A 20,057-nucleotide genomic window follows, 5' to 3' on the forward strand; every position below is an offset into this window, starting at 1 on the left:
CACACAAAGCATTCACCCTAATGTAAGCTATGGGCTTTAGTTAATAATGTATCAATATTGGTTCATCAGTTATAACAATTGTCACACACTAATGCAAGATGTTAATAGGGGAAATTTGAGGAGGGGGTGATGAGGGAGTATATATGGAAACTGTACTTTCCAATCAATTTTTTTATGAACTTAAAACTCTAGAAAAAAAACCCAACCTCACAGCTAACTAATTAAAACATTAAATAAGCCTCAAAATATAAGTATAAAGTTTAAAAATGTAAAAAAAAGACACTAGTTAATCATATTAATTTTAATATCTTTTAAGAGTTTAAACAGTCTCAGCAAAATAATTTTTTAGCTTTGAGACAGTAATGAAAACTGTACAAATATATATAACCATTACCACCAACATAAATTATTCTTTAGATTTTAATATTTTTCAACAAGGAGAGCTGAGTCTTCTGTATAAAAATACCGTATTATTACTATAATGTGCCTTTGGATAATGTTCACAAGATGATATAGATTATGTTAACATTTACTACAAAGTCATAAAATACATAAAATTATTAGCAGTTGATAACATGACTCTTTAAAAAGAATATACAGTACTGATATCCAGTCCATAAAATGGCAGGTTTAAATAAAGTTGTCATAAGTTCAAAATGTCTATTTTAAAAACCAATTAGAAAGAAAACTAAGACAAAAAATGGACTAAGTGAAATCACTGCTATAGCAGCAGCTGAATGCATTTGCTCTTCAGAGCACATGTGAGTGCTCTGAGTTAGTGCTGAGTCGATGATCAGCAGTGAGTTTTCTTTGGGGAACCAGCTGACATCCTATCACCCTATGTCCAATAGGAACACAGAAACAAACATATTTTGAAAGTCTGATGAACACACATCACAGTTTTACGAACTTTCTTGATGTGAACATGGGAGAACCTTGACTTGGTTCATTTGGGAGTCATCAAGCCATTGGGTTTGATAGTTACTATGAATTCATAGCAATTGTATTGGTCAAAATTAAACAATAGGCTCTTTTCCCACTAAAATCAGATGGCATAATTTTGAAATCTCTATGGTAAAGATAAATTTATTTCTAAGAAATACATGCTGCTCAAGATTGGCATTATCATTGCTTCTGTAATTTCAAAGTAGACAAACAAATGATAAGTTACATGTTCCTGCCATTGTTGAAGTGGTAGAGCCTTGGCCAAGTAAGAACTCTAAGTGACAGCCCGCAACACTACCTAATTGCTATAAAAAACAAAAACACAACAAACCTCTGAGGCCAAAGGATGAAATATTAAGTACTTTAGGCAAATGGACAACACATGAAAACTAAACACTTCTGGATGCATTTTTAAAAAAGCTTCTTGTACTTAGTATCTATTAATTTGTATATCAAGTACTTGATACTTTGGCAAATAGTTTATTCAATACTTTGTAAAGTCCTACCCATATATCAGTCCTACCCATATATGGGCAACAAAGCCAAGAAAATGCATTTCATTTTTAGGAAAGAAAATAGGAGATGAATTTTGCTCTTCAAAGTACCACTATTACATAGTTCTTCCGGAAGTCAGTAGAAGTAGACATCTGTAGACACTTCCCAGGGTCAGAGGACTCTGGGGCAGTGCTATGGGGCTTCACAGCAGGCTCCTACCGGTGGCCTCCGTACTTGGCCACCCAGTCTGTCCTCCCATGCACTGAGGGAACTGGCTGTGCACGGTTCACAATATTGATGTTCTTGGCTGTAGGATTGTAAGTAGGTCCTGAAAATTGCCCCCGACCAGTTGTGTTCCAGGTATATTCTGAAAGAAACCAGAATCAGAATGTTTTATTTGATAATTAAATTCAAAATAAAGCAATCATCCTCTCATTTTGTGGGGAAATTTTGTATTTATCTTTTAAAAATATATATATTTTCATTGATTTCAGAGAGGAAGGGAGAAGGAGAGAGAGATGGAAACACCAATGATGAGAGAGAATCATTGATCGGCTGCCTCCTGCATGCCCCCTACTGGGGATCGAGCCCACAACCCAGGCATGTACCCTTGACCGGAATCGAACCCACGACCCTTCAGGCGGCAGGTCGATGCTCTATCCACTGAGCCAAGCCAGCTATGGCTGAATTTATTGTTAAAAGATTAATTTGGTGGTCTCTTTAAGGGTTTTTTTAAATATTAAAACTAGAAATTCTAGTGTAGTATTTTGTTGACACCAATTGGAATTTTCAGTAGCTTCAGAGTTATTTCTCCTGGTTTACAGTTCTGATACTGCTGCTCTTTCTGACTTGTGACTGCCCATCATGTTTAGATAGGGAACACCCAACTAAGATGACCAAGTTCAAGTTCAATGAGCAGTATGCATAGTGTTAGTGGCTTCATAAAGTTGCATTGTGGTAACATCTAAGAAATCTTCAAACACAGTATGACAGAAAATGTATTCAGAATTGTGAATCCTGTAAAGTACTGGCTTCGTGCAGCTACAAGTCGATTTCTTTTTAAACATTAAAATGTAGTTTTTAGAGTCAAACTTAATTTTTTATTGGCAAAAGGATGGATGATAACAGAATCCCTCTAAAAGGTGAGCCATTCCTAGGATTCCAAACCTTTCATCACAAGGTTTGTTATACATTTGGCTGAGTGAAATTTTATATTGTTGAATATTTGTTATCTGAACAATTTGTTAAAACTGCTTGAATATCTCAAATGACAAAGCAGTAAGTCACTTTACAGCAGGGGTCCTCAAACTTTTAAAACAGGGGGCCAGTTCACTGTCCCTCAGACCGTTGGAGGGCCGGACTATAGTTTAAAAAAAACTATGAACAAATTCCCATGCACACTGCACATATCTTATTTTGAAGTAAAAAAACAAAACGGGAACAAATACAATATTTGTATTTGCATGTGGCCCGCGGGCCATAGTTTGAGGACCCCTGCTTTACAGAAACTTCAGTATCTTCAGTCCCTCCTCCACCCCCTCACTTCAAACTGCAAGCTAGGTAGGTGTCAGGTATTCTCTCTAAGGAGGGTTGTTTGATCTTTCCATTTGGGATTTAAATATCTTTTCACACTGTGTGGCTGCTGTCATTTTGGATTAAACTCTGAGTCAATTTTGAAGGGAGTCTGACCATTTTGTATACCTAACATAAATAGGTATGCTCTACCTGTGTGGTGTCCCTGGTTTTTCTTTATTTCACTGTAACACTGGAAATGTAGGAGGAACTTATGGGAGCACGTGGGTCCTGATGTGCTGCTAACAGTTTAACGGGAACAAAACATTAAGTGAGAAACCACCCTGGTGACAATCACTGTCTGTTGTGTAGACTGGTTGGGACAGAGAGTCCAAGAGCCCTCCCCTTGGTGGTTGGACAGATCATTTCATCCTACTCTTAACTCGTTTTTAAAATCCTCACAGGCGAAGCCAATAAAAGCGACCTCACAAAGGCAGGGACAAGGTATCTAGAAGGCAGTTAAATACATCCTGGTGTCCGGGCCAGCCCTTTAGTTCGGACCCCTAACACAGATGAGCATCAGTCTGTTCATTCAGCGAGCTGGTACCCCCAGCAGAGGATAGAGCGAGTTGAGGGGATGGGAGTGGAGGGAGGAGGGAAAGAGAGGCCATGAGCCCAGGTGATTCAGAGAAGGGGAATGGGGACCCATTCTTAAGTTAACACTGGTGGGAAGTCAGGGGGTTGGGGAGTGAAAATTGGACAAGCTTTTTCCCAGGTCCTGACAGCCAAAGTTGGGTCCTCAATGCATTTGAAGGAAACTGTGTCCAGGCAGAGATTTGTAAAACCTTCAAAAAAGGAATCATTTTGCCAAGAAGGCAAATGCTGACATTTAGGATTCCTTTCTGAGAAGTAATAGTTTTAGGACTCAAGTACCTTTGGTCAAGAACTAGTCACCGACAAAGGAGGCCAGATCACACGACAGGGCAAGAAATGTTTTTTGTGCTTTAGCTGGACCACGCTGCGTGGCACCCCTCCCAGCAGGGGCACAGTCAGTCCCCTAATCCTTGCTGTGCATTTACTTAAAAAACTGCAGGTGTCCTATTAAGGGCATTTCACTTCCTGTACACAGTGTCTGCTGAAGGAAAAGGTGGCTGCCTCTAGTCAAGGATTTAACCAGTGCCACTACTATATAACTTTTAGCAAGATTAAAAAAAACCTCTAAAATGGAGATCATACAGGGTAGGGGAAAGTAGGTTTACAGTTGTTTGTATGGAAAATAATACAAGAATAAATAAGAATAAATTCTGTGCTTTTTGTACTCATGGTGATAAACCTACTTTTGCCCCACCCTGTAGTAACTTCTGTAACGGAGTCATTGGGAGGGTTAAATGAGTTGATGTATATAGAGCTCTTAGAACAGGGCCCTACAGGGCGGCTGTATATGAAAGAAGTCACCCCTCAAGTCTGTGTTACTGTCAAGACAGGGGGTGAGGAGGTTTTAGCAGGATTTGTGATGAGAGATTACATGGGAGGAAGAAAGAAATTTGACTTTTTTTCCTCTCAAAATTTGAGAGTAAGGAAGAGAAACAGCGGAAAAGGAGACTAAGAGAGGAGGGAAATAGTTGAGTAAACATGGTAATGACCTGTTTGTTTTCCCGGGGAAACTGTGACACAGGTGGGAGGGCTGGAGGACACAGCTTACAGAACAGTGTTTCCTAAGGATCTGCACTGACCACTTGAGAATGATTAGTATTTACTTCTTTTTGTCCCTTTCCTCCTATCACCACCTGTAGGAAAATCTGATTAGCAGAGTAAATGAAGAGATGAAAAGTTACGAGGAAGCATTTACTTTAAAAATGAAAACAGGAATATGCATGCTAATCTGACAGAATAATTCATAAAAAGCTCTTCAATATCTTATAAAATATGTTTAAAAAGACCCATTTTCACCCTCTAAAAGCAGGTACTCAGGTAACAAAATTAATTGAAACATTATGACTTTTTGCTTTTACATTAAAAATTGCTACTGCCTGGCCAGTGTGGCTCAATGGTTGAGCATTGACCTGGGAACCAGGAGGTCATGGTTTGATTCCTGGTCAGGGTACATGCCCAGGTGTGGGCTCAATTCCCAGTAGGCGGCATGCAAAAGGCAGCAGAATAATAATTCTCTCTCATTAATATGCTTCTTTCTTTCCTCTCTGAAATCAATAAAAATAGCCTTAAAAAAAATTGCTACTAAGCCATGGCTAATAGGCTGGCTTAAAAATTTGAGGCTTCATAAAAATTACTGCTTTATATAAGATGTTTACATATTTTGTTTCAGCAGAGAGGTAATGAGGCAGTTCTTTCCATAGCTAAGGTAACCGAGTACTGTTTAAGCAGCTGTGATAAGAAATAAAAAATTACAAAAGTTCAATGCTTTTTACAATTTTAGCTCCAATAGTGTAAACTTTTAAGATTGGCAACTCCTGCTGGAGTTTTCATGTAAGATCCTGGTTAGGATAGGATGTGAAAATACTTTTGGAGTCAACTTTTAAACTAAACTACAACTAGTATCTTACCAAACTTCTGATTTTCCACCTTAGTGTTTATTTTAGGTGCTTTAAATCGGATATCTACTTTAGATGACCATAATTTAGAGAACATTCCTAGTCAAATCTGGTCAGCTCAGTACAAAATCATCACCCCAGTTTCATGAGCGATCCCTGACTGTGGCTGTCACATGCCACACCACCGCAGAGCAGGCGACCTGGAAAGTCATACACCGCAGGCTGGAGGGACACACCCTCTCACCACCCGCAGAGCGAAAGCCAGTGAAAGCTCTGCCACAGTTCAGTTCTTGCTCCCAAATGGGACCACAGAAGAGGCCTGTTAACGGATACGTAACAGACGCTCGGCATTCATTAAGCTTCCACGCTGCCTGGTCCCGGACGGGCGGCTCTGAAAAATGTATCTTCTCACGTCTCATGATGCAGCACAGCACACTCTTTGGAATCAGACAGTTTCCATCCGGCTCCACCAGTTACGAGCTGTGTGACCTCAGGTTAATTACTTAATGTCAATTCCCTGGTCTGTGAAAGATCTGCCACCAGGTCCTTATGAGGGCTGCATGGTACAGTCTGTGCATCTGGCTGAGTAACCACTTAATTAGAGGGAGCTCTTATGTACTGGACGCTCAAACCACAGCTTTGGAAGAAAAACAGGACATTTTGCCAAGAACAATTAAAACTGTTGTTAATAAGGTGAGACCAGACTAAACGTCTTCACTTGGGAAAAGTGACGGTGGGAACACTGAAAAGCTCGTGTCTGAGCATAACCCTCACACACACACCTGAAGCCGTTCTTACCTGGAGCCGCTGTGCTGAGAGGCGCTAAGTGTATCCTCTGGCCAGCTGACCCCACTTCTTTCTTGAGAAAGGAAGGAACGTATCCTGACTGACCATAAGTAGCGTAACTTCCAGGATTTCCTAGTGATGTGTCATAAAGTTTCACTGTCAGAAGGCGAATATTTTACAGCACCAGAGAGAGTAACTTTGAATACTACCCCTACTAATTAATTCTACAGTCTATCTTTGAGCATCTGCTAGATTCCAGGCACAGCTCTATGGTTTAACATATTCCTATTCGGTCCATATAACAACCCTCTTAGATGCATGTTATTATCCACACCCGCGGCTCTTAGACTTCGCCGAAGTTCTCGCAGCTGACAAGTGACCAGGCTAAAATCTTAACCAGAGGCTGAGTTCTCCTGAACATACCAGGTTTTTAGGCTCCAGTTCCTAACATGGGGATGTCTCCGGCCGGAAGCCCCCTCCCTGCGGTGCCCTGTGCTCCTCTTCATTTCGTAAAATCTCTGTGGTAGTGAACTATTCTCAGGGTTGTTGTAGGGACTGAATGAGATGCATGCAAAACACTGAGCACAGAATCTGTGTTCAGCAAGTGTCAGTTGTCCTCCTCCTCCTCCTCACCACTATTAGTGAATGACCAATTGAGGGGCAGCACAGGGTGGGTTGAATGGGGAAAATCTAAGGCAGGAGACCAGTTGGGAGGGCACTGCTAGAACTGAAGGGGAGGTTACGAAGGTCTGAACTGATGCAGTCAGAGGGGATGGAGAGGCAACTGAGTGGGTATACGGGGTGAAAGGGGAAGAGAGAAATATAAATGTCTGACATGTCGGTGACTAAGGCCAACAATATGAGGAGAATCAGGTGTTGGGGAAGATAAGGGGCCTGTGGGGTATTCAAGTCACAGAGATGGAGCAGGTGGGAGGTCTGGAGTGACCAGGTAAGGCGGTCATGGGGCTGCGGGCCTGGAAGAGTCAGAAGGATTGCAAGACGAGCCAAGACCCAGGCTAGAACACCAGGGAGCACCAGCATTGGGGAAGGAAGGGACCCGGTGGAGGAGAGAGAATAAAAAGGTAGATGGTAGGAAGAGCAGGCTCTAAAAACTCAAGCGAACACAGCGTGTGAAGACAGGAGTTACAGACGAGGTGCAGAGGTCTGGAGGGGCAGCACTGCCCAGCGGATCTGGCCACCAGGATAATGCCAGGACCTAGCGGGAGCTGCTGCAGAAGCCTGAGGGTAAAACTCCAGGGAGCTGAGCAACCTGGGAATATGAGGGAAAATGAGCACAGCTGCTCGTTTAAGAAGCATGGCCGTGCAGGAGGGGGACCTGGCAGGAGAGGTGAGACGGCGCTCACAGCTTTGGGGGCTCAGAGACCTGTTCATGTGGACTACCAGGGAGCACGCTTTACACGGTGTGACCTGTTCACCGGTCTGCATTCCGGCCTTCCGTGTCCCTGACGTCTGCCATGGGGCTGTGCACAGTGGCCTCGCAATAAGTGTTTGCTCTTGAACCAACAAATGTCAAAAAACAATGTACTTCTCAGACCCTAAAGGATTTTACACAGTAAAATCAGTTGATACAATTTTTAACAATACTGAATTTGGCATAAGCACCGCAGTCTTCTTGGACCCTTCTTTTCCCACCAGTACTCATTTTAAATCACTTCAAAAGGCTTTTTGAAAGGAAGTTCAAGGCAGTGGTCACATTTAGTAGCAACTTCAGAACATCTCTCTTGCTCTTATCCTCATCACCAGAGCAAACACTTATTAAACATTGTTTGACAAAAATCCTAGGAATGGCTATATAATAACACCTGGGTAAATACTATTCCCTCCATTTTCTAGACAGGGAAACTGATTTAGGGACCCTACGTAACCTGTCCAAAATGGCAAGGCTGGTGAGTAACAGAATGGGGGGTGTCGGACTCTAAAAGCCACACACGGAACGTCCTAGGAGGCTTCTGCCTATTGGAGGAAGAAGTTGCTCAGGAAAAATGTGTAGAAAATGACCTAAAGAGAAGTCTTCTTAAATTATTTTGGCTTATCACGTGAAGTACCTTTTGAGCTGCCAATTTTCAGGCTGGAGCCAACCGTCAGCACTGTTTAAACTAAAGCAGCAACACAAATGCACCATCTCTATTAACCTGGGCAACCTTTTCTTTTGAATGATTGTTAATGCTTAAGAAATAAGTTTTCAAACTTTAAAAAATACAGGAATATCTATAAAAGTTAGAGAATATCTTTTTCAGTAGACTTACTTAATTTGTATAAATTGTCATAATTTAAGAAGACAAGCATAGAGCTTCAGAGCCCCAACTACTGCAGAGAGGTGTTCCTGATGTGGGATGTGCCCCTTCTCCACCTGCTCTGGCTCCGAGAACAGGAGACCTTGCCCTTCCAGTGGCCTTTTATGACAAGGTTTGGGGTAAATGTTGAGAAGGAAATTGAACAAGAGGTTCAAAGAACAAGTTGCACTCATCTATAATGCCCAGAATTTACCTTGTGGGTCCTCTAATTTCTCAGGAAAACTTTCATTGCATGATAGTTTTTCAATTGGTTTAATTATGCTTTCTTCTACAGAGAAGGCAGATGGAAAGAAAGAATAATAAGGAAAATGTTTTAAGAAAAGTAGAGAAAAATGGATTAGATGATTAATGAAAAGATCCATAAAGAACCCTTACTATGAAAAAATCTCATGTGTTATCACAGCTTTCATTTGATGGCAAAGTTGCAGTGCTGTCATTTGCACTGATTTGTATTTAAGTGGTTGGTTCAATAAACAGTACTTTTTTAAAACTGAGAAAAAAAGAAATTACAGTGCTGCAATGTTGACACCTGAGCACATATTAAATGGGTAACCGGAATCTTCAAAGTGTCTGGAAAATTTTAAAATGCCCAAAGTGAGCTGATGTCGTATCAGAACTACTGAATTGCTACACAGTGATTCCCAAATTTTTTGATCCCAAACCACCTATTTTTTAAAAAAAGAATTCTTTACTTCTTCACACACTTTAGGTTGATATCTAAAAATTTTCATCCTAAGTTTTGGTTTCAAAAGATGTAATTTATGGCATATTATAATTATATAGACATTTAAAAATAAAACTATTACATCTCTTTAAATATAACCAAAGGAGTCTAAATATCATAGTGATTTTTATGCCTACCAATACTGACTTAAGAAACATATGAACAGGTTTTATTTCTAAAAGTTGGAAATTTCACAATAATCCCTTTTTTCTCTAGAGTTTTACTTTCATTCATAACTCCCAAATTTTACCCAAATAATTATTTTAGGCTTAAGAATCTTTAAGTTGTAAATTGAAAACTTGCTTGTAACCATAAGCATATTAAAATACTTTTTTCTGTACTAAGTTAGTTTTAATGCTTTACTGTATATAATTAATCAAAAAGATGAATATCTAAATTTTGATTACTATACATGAAAAGTAACTTTGGGGGAAATTAATCTATTAACTTCCCCCCAAATTAAAAGAGAAATATGGGACCTTTTTCAAGTCTTCATGTATCCACAAATGAATACTACTTATTGCTAAAATCAGACAGCATTCAGTATCAATTCTATTGGTTTTTTAATTTTATTTTGTGGGATGGAAGTCCTAAAAAACCATGTTATTGTAAACCAATAGTTGGGAACGGAAGGTGTTTTGTTACAGCTTTATCACTGTAGTCTTTGAATTTATTAAAGTTATAGAGTCTATAATATAGAGTCTATAATATAGACCAACAGTCATACTGTGATCTCATAAAAAGTGATTTTTACTTATCTGTTAGCTAATGACTCAATTAGGTTCTCCTTTAATTTTTTGAAAGTTAAGAACTGGAAACACTTGACTTAACAAGGCTTTGTTCCCCAATCATGTTCTCAATACTGACACCAATACATCAAACTATCCCTCCTTTCATAGCCACCCCAGATATTTTTACACTTTGGGGAAATAGGAAACACACCATAGTAGACAGTGAGAAGTCTTCTTTTCTTTTGTAAAGTAGGAGAACAGAAACACTTGCTCAGGCAGATTCATTTTAGGAAAGAATCCATATGGAAGTTGAGATCTGGAAAAGGATTCCCTTAAAACTATCTGTGCTCAAGCACCAGGTGGAAACCCTTTGTGTTCCCCCAAGGGTATCTCGGTTGGAAGGAGGCGGCTGCAATATATTTAAAAGTAAAAATCTGCAGAAGAAAAACAATGAAAATTTATACTTTAAATGTATTCTTGCTTTACCTGCGTTACTCCTTTTGAAAGCAAGTTCTGCCCCAATGGGTCCCAATGACTTAGGAAATAATTGATTACTCCAAGTGTATGGATTTATATCCTTTCCACTGGCTATCAAGGACACATTCTTAGGATTTACACCTTAGAAAAACAAAATAGTCATTTCAAAGTTTAGAGTGTGATCATAAACTTGAAGGAAAAATACATTATACATACAAACAAAGATCAGAAACAACTTGGGGGAAGAGAATGGAAATAACTTTTGTTTACAGTATAGCAAATACTTACTTTTTTCTGAATCTTAACGTGATCCTAAACCCTAATAAGCACAATCACCTGAAATCCTCACAGTGTGTTTCATAAACATAAGGTATTTTCTAAAACACAATAATTAAACATTGGATTTTTTTTTTTTACTAAAATGTCTGGTAAAAATTACAGTGGTACAAAAATTTTCTTCAAAAAGATATTTCCCAGTCATCACTTATTGTGTGTGCTCTGTGCCAGACCTTTGAGGACCACTCAGTGTGGCTGGGAAAACAGACACGTGGCCAAGAACGCCGGGAGCCTGGAAGTTCAGAGTAGATGTGTAAAGATGTGTCTGTGAAGCTTGCTTGTATATTAGGATAAAATCTAAACAGTTAAACTATTTCTGATTTTCTGAAATCTGAAATGTGGAGTCAACCTTAGGCTTTGGTACCAGTGATCAAAAGATGTTATTTTAACCCACTTTTAAGAGATTGAAATCTTCTTGACTTGCTCTCTTTTTACTGACAATTAAATTGGACAATTAAGTAGGAGGCACTGAGACATCACACAGTCTAAGGCTCTGGGTCACACCTGTGGCGTGTCCTTTAGCTAGCTGCTAGCACAATAGAAATCCTCACTGAGGACTGCCAGTCCTGCAGGAAGTTAGCAACTGTTCCCAGGCAGTCTGAGCTTTTGCTTTTCACAAAGCGAATTCCTCATCAGGGTTTCACATTTGTGAGATATATAATTGCAGCCTTGTTTTGAAGGCAGAAACAAGCCTGCTTTTCTGTACCCAGCTTCCAGATGACCTATCATCCGTTTTCTAAAGAAAACACTCCATCAGGTAAATAATTTTCCTTTCTTATAAGATGTAGCTCCTTATGGATTTTGATTTCTAACAGAACACCTACAAATAGAACTACAGTAGGCTATATTACCTGACAATAAAGAAAATACACTAGGTAGCAATTACTCATTAAAACCATTTTTACAATAAAAAATCCTTATTCAAAAACAAAGTGCAAACCCTTTCTAAACCTTTTCCTGTTTCATTCTTTTCTCTCCTCAATTACTGACTACAGGAGTGGATTCTTATTGGATTCCTAGAACAGAAATTTATATTGTTGCCTAAAAGGTAAACAAAAAAATACGTCACGCATCAATCTCTTGCTACCAGTCTAGTCTCAACCTCTTCTCTCATCTTCCTTACCCCTCCCAAACAAGCTTCTGGGAAGTGAAGACTCCCTTCTGGAGGCTGAGGTGTGGAAAGCAAACCTTCCTTAGATGAACCAAGTGGTCTGCTTATTACCTTCAGAAAGCTGTAAATGACGATGCCCATGACAGCACAAAAGAAAAAGACCCTCCCTTCCTCCTGCTGGACTAAAGATTATCTGTATAGATCATCAGTGATTTAAAAATTGATGCCCTTTGGACTTAATTGAATTTTAAACCTTTTAAAGTGGATTTTGAAGAGAAAATTCTACATAAACTCCCCACCATCTGTCTAGAAGATCTTTCTCCTAAGCTCCAGATTAATAGACCCAATTGGCTACTAGATACATCAACTCAGATGTTTAACAGGCATCCCAACCTTAACTCCTGATTCTCTACTTCCACACTCCGGTCCTCTTTTAAGCTTTCCTTTCTCAGTTAAAATCACCACCACCCAGTTGCCAAGTCAAAAACCCAGAAGCCAACACTAACTCCTTCCATTCTTTACCATTAACCATCTAATCTATCAGCAAATCTATCAGTTCCACTACTGAAATACATCTAGATTTTACCCAGTTCTCTATCTGCTTTTACAATTATGGAAAACACCATTATCCTCGCTATCCAGACATATACAATAGCGTCTTGGCCAACCTCCTTGCCTGTCTTGAGCCTCTAGCACAGTGGTTCCCAACCTTTTTTGGCCATGCCCCACCTAAGCATCTCTAAAGACCTGATGCCCTCTCGGTGACATATAATTCTTATTATTCAAAAAGTGAAGTCCCATTCACGTGGAGGAAGCCGAAAAGGCCATTAACTTGGTCTAAACAAATTTCCAAAAACATGAAAGAGAAGAATAAAAGAACAAAAGGACAGTTGAAGTACTGAGGAAAAAATCACTAAGAAATTGTTTAAAAAATAATATGAAGTGATATGAAAAAATAGCAAATAAAGTTTCAAAACATATAACAGAGAACTGAAACGCATAAATATGTCACAATATATATTTATATACTCTATATGAAGCCGCTAGAACAATGATGGCGAACCTATGACATGTGTGTCAAAGGTGACACGCGAACTCATTTTTTTGGTTGATTTTTCTTTGTTAAATGGCATTTAAATATATAAAATAAATATCAAAAATATACATCTTTGTTTTACTATGGTTGCAAATATCAAAAAATTTCTATATGTGACACGGCACCAGAGTTAAGTTAGGGTTTTTCAAAATGCTGACATGCCGAGCTCAAAAGGTTCGCCATCACTGCCCTAGAACCATAAGAATACAAAAAATTCACTGTTAATAACTTATTCTCAAATTGCCCCCCTTAAAAATCAAATTGCCCCCCCCCCCCGTGGGAACCACTGCTCTATCATGTTCTACTCAGCAGCCCAAATGATCTTTCAAAAGCATAAATCAAATCATTAAGGAAACAGTATAAACATCCTACATTTTCTAAAAAGCTGTAATGGGGTGTAAGCATTGTTTTAATAACATGTAGCATTTCCTAAAGGCATAGCTTTGCTGGGGGAAGGGTGCTATTTTTTTGAGTCATATTCTTCATCTTTGGTTACGGCTGCCAGGCAGTTCTAGGACAGACTTCACAGAAGCAGGAGGTCCAGAAAAGCACTTGGTAACAAGTACTGACATGGCTGGGGCAGCAAAGAGCATGTGATTGTATTATTTCACAGGTGCCCTTTCTAGAAAGATTCCAAGACACGTGAGCCTGACTTATCTATATTGTTAGCAGTAAACATTTTTTTTTCTCTACTTACCTGGAAGGTACCGTGATTGTTTTAAGTAGTACTGTTTAGCTGTTGAAGCCGTTGTTAATTTGGAATCAGATTTTAGGGAAATAGCAGCAGGTACACTCTTGTTTTCCACTGCTGAGTGGTTGGAGCCTGAGGGTACTGACTCTGGAAGCCTTGGGAGTCAACATAAGGCAGCATTACAGAGGGAAGAGTGAGAAGATGACACTATTTCTCACCACCCTTTGCAAACGTTTCAATACAGTCAAGGTGACCTCACAGATGGTGTCCATCAGAGTCTTTTTGCTGGTAGGAACACTAACTGACAACCTTTACCCCCAATAAATATGAGGCAGTGCATAGAATTATTTCTAATACTAGACATTACGTGACAGAAAGCTTTCTAACTGAGCACCAAACTGCCTGTGTATATGTTTCTTCTTTCCCTACCATTGCTATAGTTGTGGGTTTATAATGTGGAAGACATGTGGAAAGGGAAGGCAATCATAGCCATGTCAACTGTCTACTAAAGTAGATAATGTATAAAGTAAGTTTTCTGGGACTCCGTTGGAGACTGACGCTGACTTGGCTGCCCTCTGAACTGCTGGCGACCCCAGCCCACTTTAGGAGAACCCTAGACACAGGCAGGCCCCTCATTGGAAACAGTGCCACCCATTTCTGATGTCTTTCCCTTCCCCATAGTCCACTGTAGTTACACCAATTCCTGAAATTCTAGTAATTTTCAACATGGTTACTTTAAAAAGACTTTCCTCTCCTCCTCAAAGTGGTCTGCCTCAAAATAGAACTCTTAGAGCTTCCTGCAGCTCTCTCATTAGTGGCCCTTAATACACACTCTGTCTTGTGCTACAGTTACTTGAAAGTTTTATTTCTGCTGCTATACATTTGATAGACAGAAGACAGACTATATCATATTCATTCCTCTGCTTAATACCAACTAGGTACTTAGTAAATGTCTATTGAGTATGAATACAAGTTTAAATATAAATTAGTGTAAATATCTTAAAAGAACATAATCATTAAGTAAAGGCTTTACACGTCAGTATTTGGTACTTTGTATTCTTTATGGGGAAGACCAGGTTGCCTGAGAAACTGAGCAGAGAATAGCAGAGTTCATCCAGCTCATCAAGTATCTGAGCTCCTGCTGCGTAAGAGGTAGTGTGGTACAGAAGAGACAGATCTGGATTTGAATTAAGCCTCATCTGCCCTTAGGCAACCTATTTATTTATTTAAGATTTTTAAAAGTGATTTTTAGAGAGAGAGGAAGGGAAAGGGAGAAAGAGAGAGAAACATCAATTGGCTGTCTTCTGCATGCCCCCTACTAGGGATCTAGCCAGCCACCCAGACATGTGCCCTGATGGGTAATTGAACTGGCAACCTTTCAGTGTGTAGGACGACACCCAACCGACACAGTCACAATGGCTGGAGCCAACCTATTTAACTTCTCTGAGGCTCAGTGTCCTATTCTGTAGGTATTTTTAATGAAGTATAAAAATTATAATTATAAATAAAATTTAGGTAGGCACTTAATAAATAGTAGTATATTAATAATTATTATGTCTAAAGTATATAAGGCAATTTAAAGATACCAAAAAAATGGAAAAAATACCTATATTAAAAAGTCATTGTTATAGAGTTTCTCTTTTTCTAAAGGATTCTAGAGAAAAGGAATATTTGATGTTGAAGAAATTTACTAACTGTCCCCTTGCCAGAATCAAGCACATAAACTACAAACTTGATCTTAACTCTGGGTTTTGATTCAAACATCTTCTACCTCTAAAAATAAAGGGATGGAAAAAAGTAGGTTTAAAGTTGTGAGTATGTGAAACAGTTTATTCTTGTTTTATTATTTAATTACTGTGTTATTTATTATTCATATTATTAACCTACTTTTGCCCACCCCTGTATATGATAAAGTTCAGCTAAAATGAGTGACATAGGTTTAAAAAGAAAAGTTTTCAAGTTGTCTACATACTACACCAATGGTTTTCAAACTCTTTTGCTCCCAGTTGCAAAGAATTGTTTAAAAAACAACTATGTAGCTCCCTGCACATGTTTAAGTTGAAGTCTATAATTTTCATCATAAATTAAATAATCTTATTTCTTTTTACTTATTAATAGCAGATAAAAAACAGTAAATATTCCATAAGATGGAATATTATGAGGATTTACTACTTCATAACCTTAAAAATGTCCCTCTCTCACAGTTGGCATTACACTTAAAATATATATATATATATATATATATATATATATATATATATATATATATATATATATATATATGTATATATACATACATACATACTAGAGGCCCGTTGCATGAAATTCATGCATGGGGAGGGGGGGGGCGGTCCCTAGCCCGGCCTGCACACTCTCGCAATCTGGGACCGCTGGCTCCTAACCACTCGCCCACCTGCCTGCCTGATCGTCCCTAACCACTCTGCCTGCCTGATTGCCACAACCACTTGCCTGCCTGCCTGATTGCCCCTAACCACTCTGCCTGCTTGCCTGGTTGCTTGCCTCATCACCCCAAACTGCTTGCCTGCCTGCCTGCCTGATCATCCCTAACCACCTCTGCCTTGGCCCCTGCTGCCCCAGCTTCGTCTGGAAGGACGTCTGGAATGATGTGTGGAAGGTTGTTTGGCTGTCTGGTCTAATTAGCATATTATGCTTTTATATTATAAATTACGAGGATTGACCATAATTGGAGTATTTCATGGTATGACTTGATAAAATAAATTTTAACTACCCTATTACATAAAACACTCTGAATCTTTAAAAATTATGTATAATTTATATCCATAGGTTTTGAAAAATCAGATAGTTTGTTACTAGTTTATTAACATTAGTAATAGAAAGAGAGGACAGGATAGGCCAGACATTATAAGCATGGTCATCTAGGCAGCTTCACCAGAAAGGTGCAACTTTATTTTCCTCAGAGAACCCACCATACCCCCGCCCCGGTCCATTCCCTGCAAATAACTAGGGACAGGAATCAAACAAAGGGGAAGATGGGTGCATGTGCAGTGAAGTTGGGGTGACTTAAAGAAGGTGCTTGCCTGTCAGTTTAACCTGGGAACAAAGATCATTGGCTAGGAGGGTGGGTCCCAATGCACACCCATGAAAATTGAGGAATACACAATCCCCAAAGAATTCTCTCTCTCTTGCTTGCATGCTCTTATGCTCCTATTTCTTGCTTGCTCCATGACCTGTGCACACGGCCTATGGCCATGCAGGCCCCACATGCAATGGACTGCAGCTGGGTACACAGGCTAAGCTAGCCAGATGCTGGACTGGACTGTGCTTAGAGCAAAGACTCTGGGCAGTGGCTTTAAGTCTAGCTATGCTGGAGAGACAGCTGGACTTTTTCCATGGCAGGATGGAGGGAAATGAAACCTTGGAGGGGAACTCCCTTAATATTGTATCTTAAATAAAGCTTTGCATGATACCTCATCCTCCATGGGGAGCCTCAGGAAATTCCTGTTCCTGGGGCTCCCCAAGAGCTCCACTACCAGTAACAGGTGGGGGGACACAGACAGCATCTAACCTACCGATAACAGTTACACAAAACATTCTACACTTAAAACAAAAAGCATCTCTAGGCTCTGGTACTTCAAGTGGTTCTGAATTTCCATGCTATCCAACACATACTGAAATACCCTATTTGTAACACAGGCTTTTCCTCTTAGAAATATGCATAACACAAGGATAGACAGAAAGCCTTTTGAATTAATTGAAGGCGCAAGTCTTCTGATTTCTTCCTTTGTTTAGCACCATTCAGGTTGTTATACCTTTATGCCATGCAAGATTTGAAATGGCTGAGAGGTGACTCTCTGGCAAAGTGGGAAGTAGATTAAGCAGGTTTATTCTCCAGCTCATATATTTTAGGGAAGAATACTATGGAACTCTAAGAATTATCCAAGCAGGCCCTGGCCAGGTAGCTCAGTTGATTAGAGTGTTGTCCTGAGATGCCAAGGTTGTAGGTTCAATCCCCTGTCAGGGCACATACAAGAATCAACCAATGAATAAGTGAACAACAAATCCATGCTTCTCTCTCTCTCTCTCTCTCTCTCTCTCTCTCTCTCTCTCTCTCTCTCTCTCTCTCAAGTCAATAAAAATTTTAAAAAGAATTATCCAAGCATGTATCCCCCTTAGAGAGTCTTCATGTACCTTCACAGGTATGTGTACTCCAAAATGAAGATTTCAGCAATATATAATACCAAACAGCGATTAGATAAATTTCCCTGATTCATACATCTTATCTCCCTGTTTCTTTTCTGATCCAAAGAGTAGGGGAGGAGGGAAGAAAATATTTTCCCAAAACGTTCATCAAAACTTAACCCACCCTCCCTTCAAAGTTGAATAAAGTGCTCATGATTATTCAACTTATAAAAAGGGACTGCCAGAGATATTAAAATTCCAGAAAAAGCTCAGAAAATGATTAAAAAAAAAGTTTAGAATAGCAAGCAAATAGTTGAATCTGGACACCATCTGAGTATGCTTGCTTTCTGCAAGTAGGCATGTGAATTTCAAATGGGAATAATGGTGATCATAATTCAAGAGGGCACACTGAAAATTTAACAAGAACCCCTTCCTCCACCCACCCACAGCACTCAGCCACCAGTACTGAGAATCATTACTGTGAGAAGTCAAGTCTTACCTTTTCAGAGGTAAGTTAGTTTTAAGCTGTTTATTATCTTTTAAGATCTACATTCATTTATACTTAAGGAATAAAATAAGGTTGATGCATAATAAAAATATACTTTCCAGAGGAATCTGAAATCTTACCGAAATGGAGAATCTTTCCTCCTCTTTTCTCTGAAAACACTCATGCTGGGTTTCTTGGTTTGGGAGGTTCCAAAATCACTGTCCTCAAAGTCTTCCCAACTATCTCCAGACTTGAACACAGTCTGACCCCAACGCCTCCTCATGCTCTTGTGCCCCAGCATGCTGCTTGGCTTCTGTGGTGGAAAATCAGTCATCAGCCTCTTTGATCATTTGCTGAATGCTTTTATGTATAAGCTATTGTATTTGATGCTAAGTGTCCCCATTCTCAAGGAGCTTTCCTATAGTTATGGAAATAACATACATATATATACATACATTTAAAAGTATTACCAAAAATAGAGGTAGCACATGCTAAAAATACGGCAGGAATTGAGAGAAGGGCGAGATCTCTGTAAACTTGGTTTGGAGGGAGACTTGAAGACTTAGGATCAAAACTGACTCTTCATTGATGGGTAATTTGGAAAACTGCCATGTGTTGGCTGTCTCTAAGAAGTGACAACTTCTCAAAGCTTTCATTTCTTCCTCCTTAAATGGGAACATATAGTATTTATCTAACTTGGTGTTTATTAATTTAATAGTAAAATACATTGAAAGTCCTTAGGATAGGGCCTCACACACAAGACTTACTAAAGGTTAGTGAAAGGGCGAGGGCTATGCCCTCCATCTTACCCCAGATCCTCCATTCTTGGGCAGCAGCCATTAGCCATGTGCTCAGCAAGGAGCTTCTTCCCGTAAGCCCAAGCCTCTGCTAGCCACACCTAGGATTTCTTTAAACTAACCAATGATAATCAAGGGAAGTGCGCGCCATAGACACAACCACATCCTGTGTAACAAGACCCCGACTTGCGCCTGGCCAATCGGCAGGGCCCACAGTCCTCTCTCCTCCCCTTACTCCAACCCCCCTATAAAACCCCTCTCCCCACAGAGCTCTCTCTCTCTCTCTCTCTCTCTCTCTCTCTCTGCCTCCTGCCGCTGCATCGGCGAGTGTGGTGGATGGGGAGCTCGAGCTAGCTCGAATAAAGGCTCTTTTGCTTTTGCATTGGACTCGGCTCCCTGATGGTCTTTTGGGGATCCTGAAATCTGGGCTTAACAGTTAGGTATTATTGCTGCTGTTGTTATTGTTATTGTTATTAGTTTGGAAGAGGACATGTATAAAGTATGGCTTTTCAATAGGAAAGGGCCAGAGTTTGTTCCAGGAAAAAAGGGTAGACTAAGTTTACAGAAGCAGGTGGTTTGTGCTGAAGTAGTGGAGGATGGGGTTGCAAAGACAGATGCATACTACATTATGAAGGGCCTTCAATGTCTGCCTAAGAAATTGCAGCTACCCTGTGGGTAATAGAGAACAATAGACAAAACCCCCCACACAGAACAATGGGATAAAGCAGCCGTGGGCAAACTACGGCCCGTGGGCTGGATCTGGCCCGTCCGGCCCGCTGAGCCGAAAGAGCAGAGGGTTCTCTTGCTCTCCCCTCCGCTCCTTCACCAGCAGCAGTGTTAACAT

The 20,057-nt window shown here is 39.8% G+C and overlaps 1 protein-coding gene across 8 annotated transcripts in view; it reads right to left on the reverse strand.

The window, feature by feature from the left end:
- Positions 1-298: 298 nt before the first annotated feature.
- The window catches only part of MAK (male germ cell associated kinase), a 61,615-nt gene continuing 41,856 nt past the window's right edge, over positions 299-20,057 (reverse strand). For 4 of the 8 annotated variants that reach the window (XM_059688608.1, XM_059688606.1, XM_059688609.1 and 1 more), the window contains 6 exons: positions 18,557-18,729; positions 13,775-13,923; positions 10,544-10,675; positions 8,796-8,870; positions 6,300-6,419; positions 299-1,807 (listed from right to left, as the gene is read on the reverse strand). In XM_059688608.1, coding sequence (XP_059544591.1) covers positions 1,656-1,807; positions 6,300-6,419; positions 8,796-8,870; positions 10,544-10,675; positions 13,775-13,923; positions 18,557-18,729 — 801 coding nt within the window. In that variant the 3' untranslated portion in view covers positions 299-1,655. Of the gene's footprint in view, positions 1,808-4,595; positions 4,752-6,299; positions 6,420-8,795; positions 8,871-10,543; positions 10,676-13,774; positions 13,924-18,556; positions 18,730-20,057 lie in introns of all 8 variants that reach the window. The other 4 variants (XR_009451924.1, XM_059688610.1, XM_059688611.1 and 1 more) reach the window with 4 other exon arrangements.

Source organism: Myotis daubentonii, chromosome 3 (genome assembly GCF_963259705.1).
Source record: "Myotis daubentonii chromosome 3, mMyoDau2.1, whole genome shotgun sequence".
Classification (NCBI taxonomy): Eukaryota; Metazoa; Chordata; class Mammalia; order Chiroptera; family Vespertilionidae; genus Myotis; species Myotis daubentonii.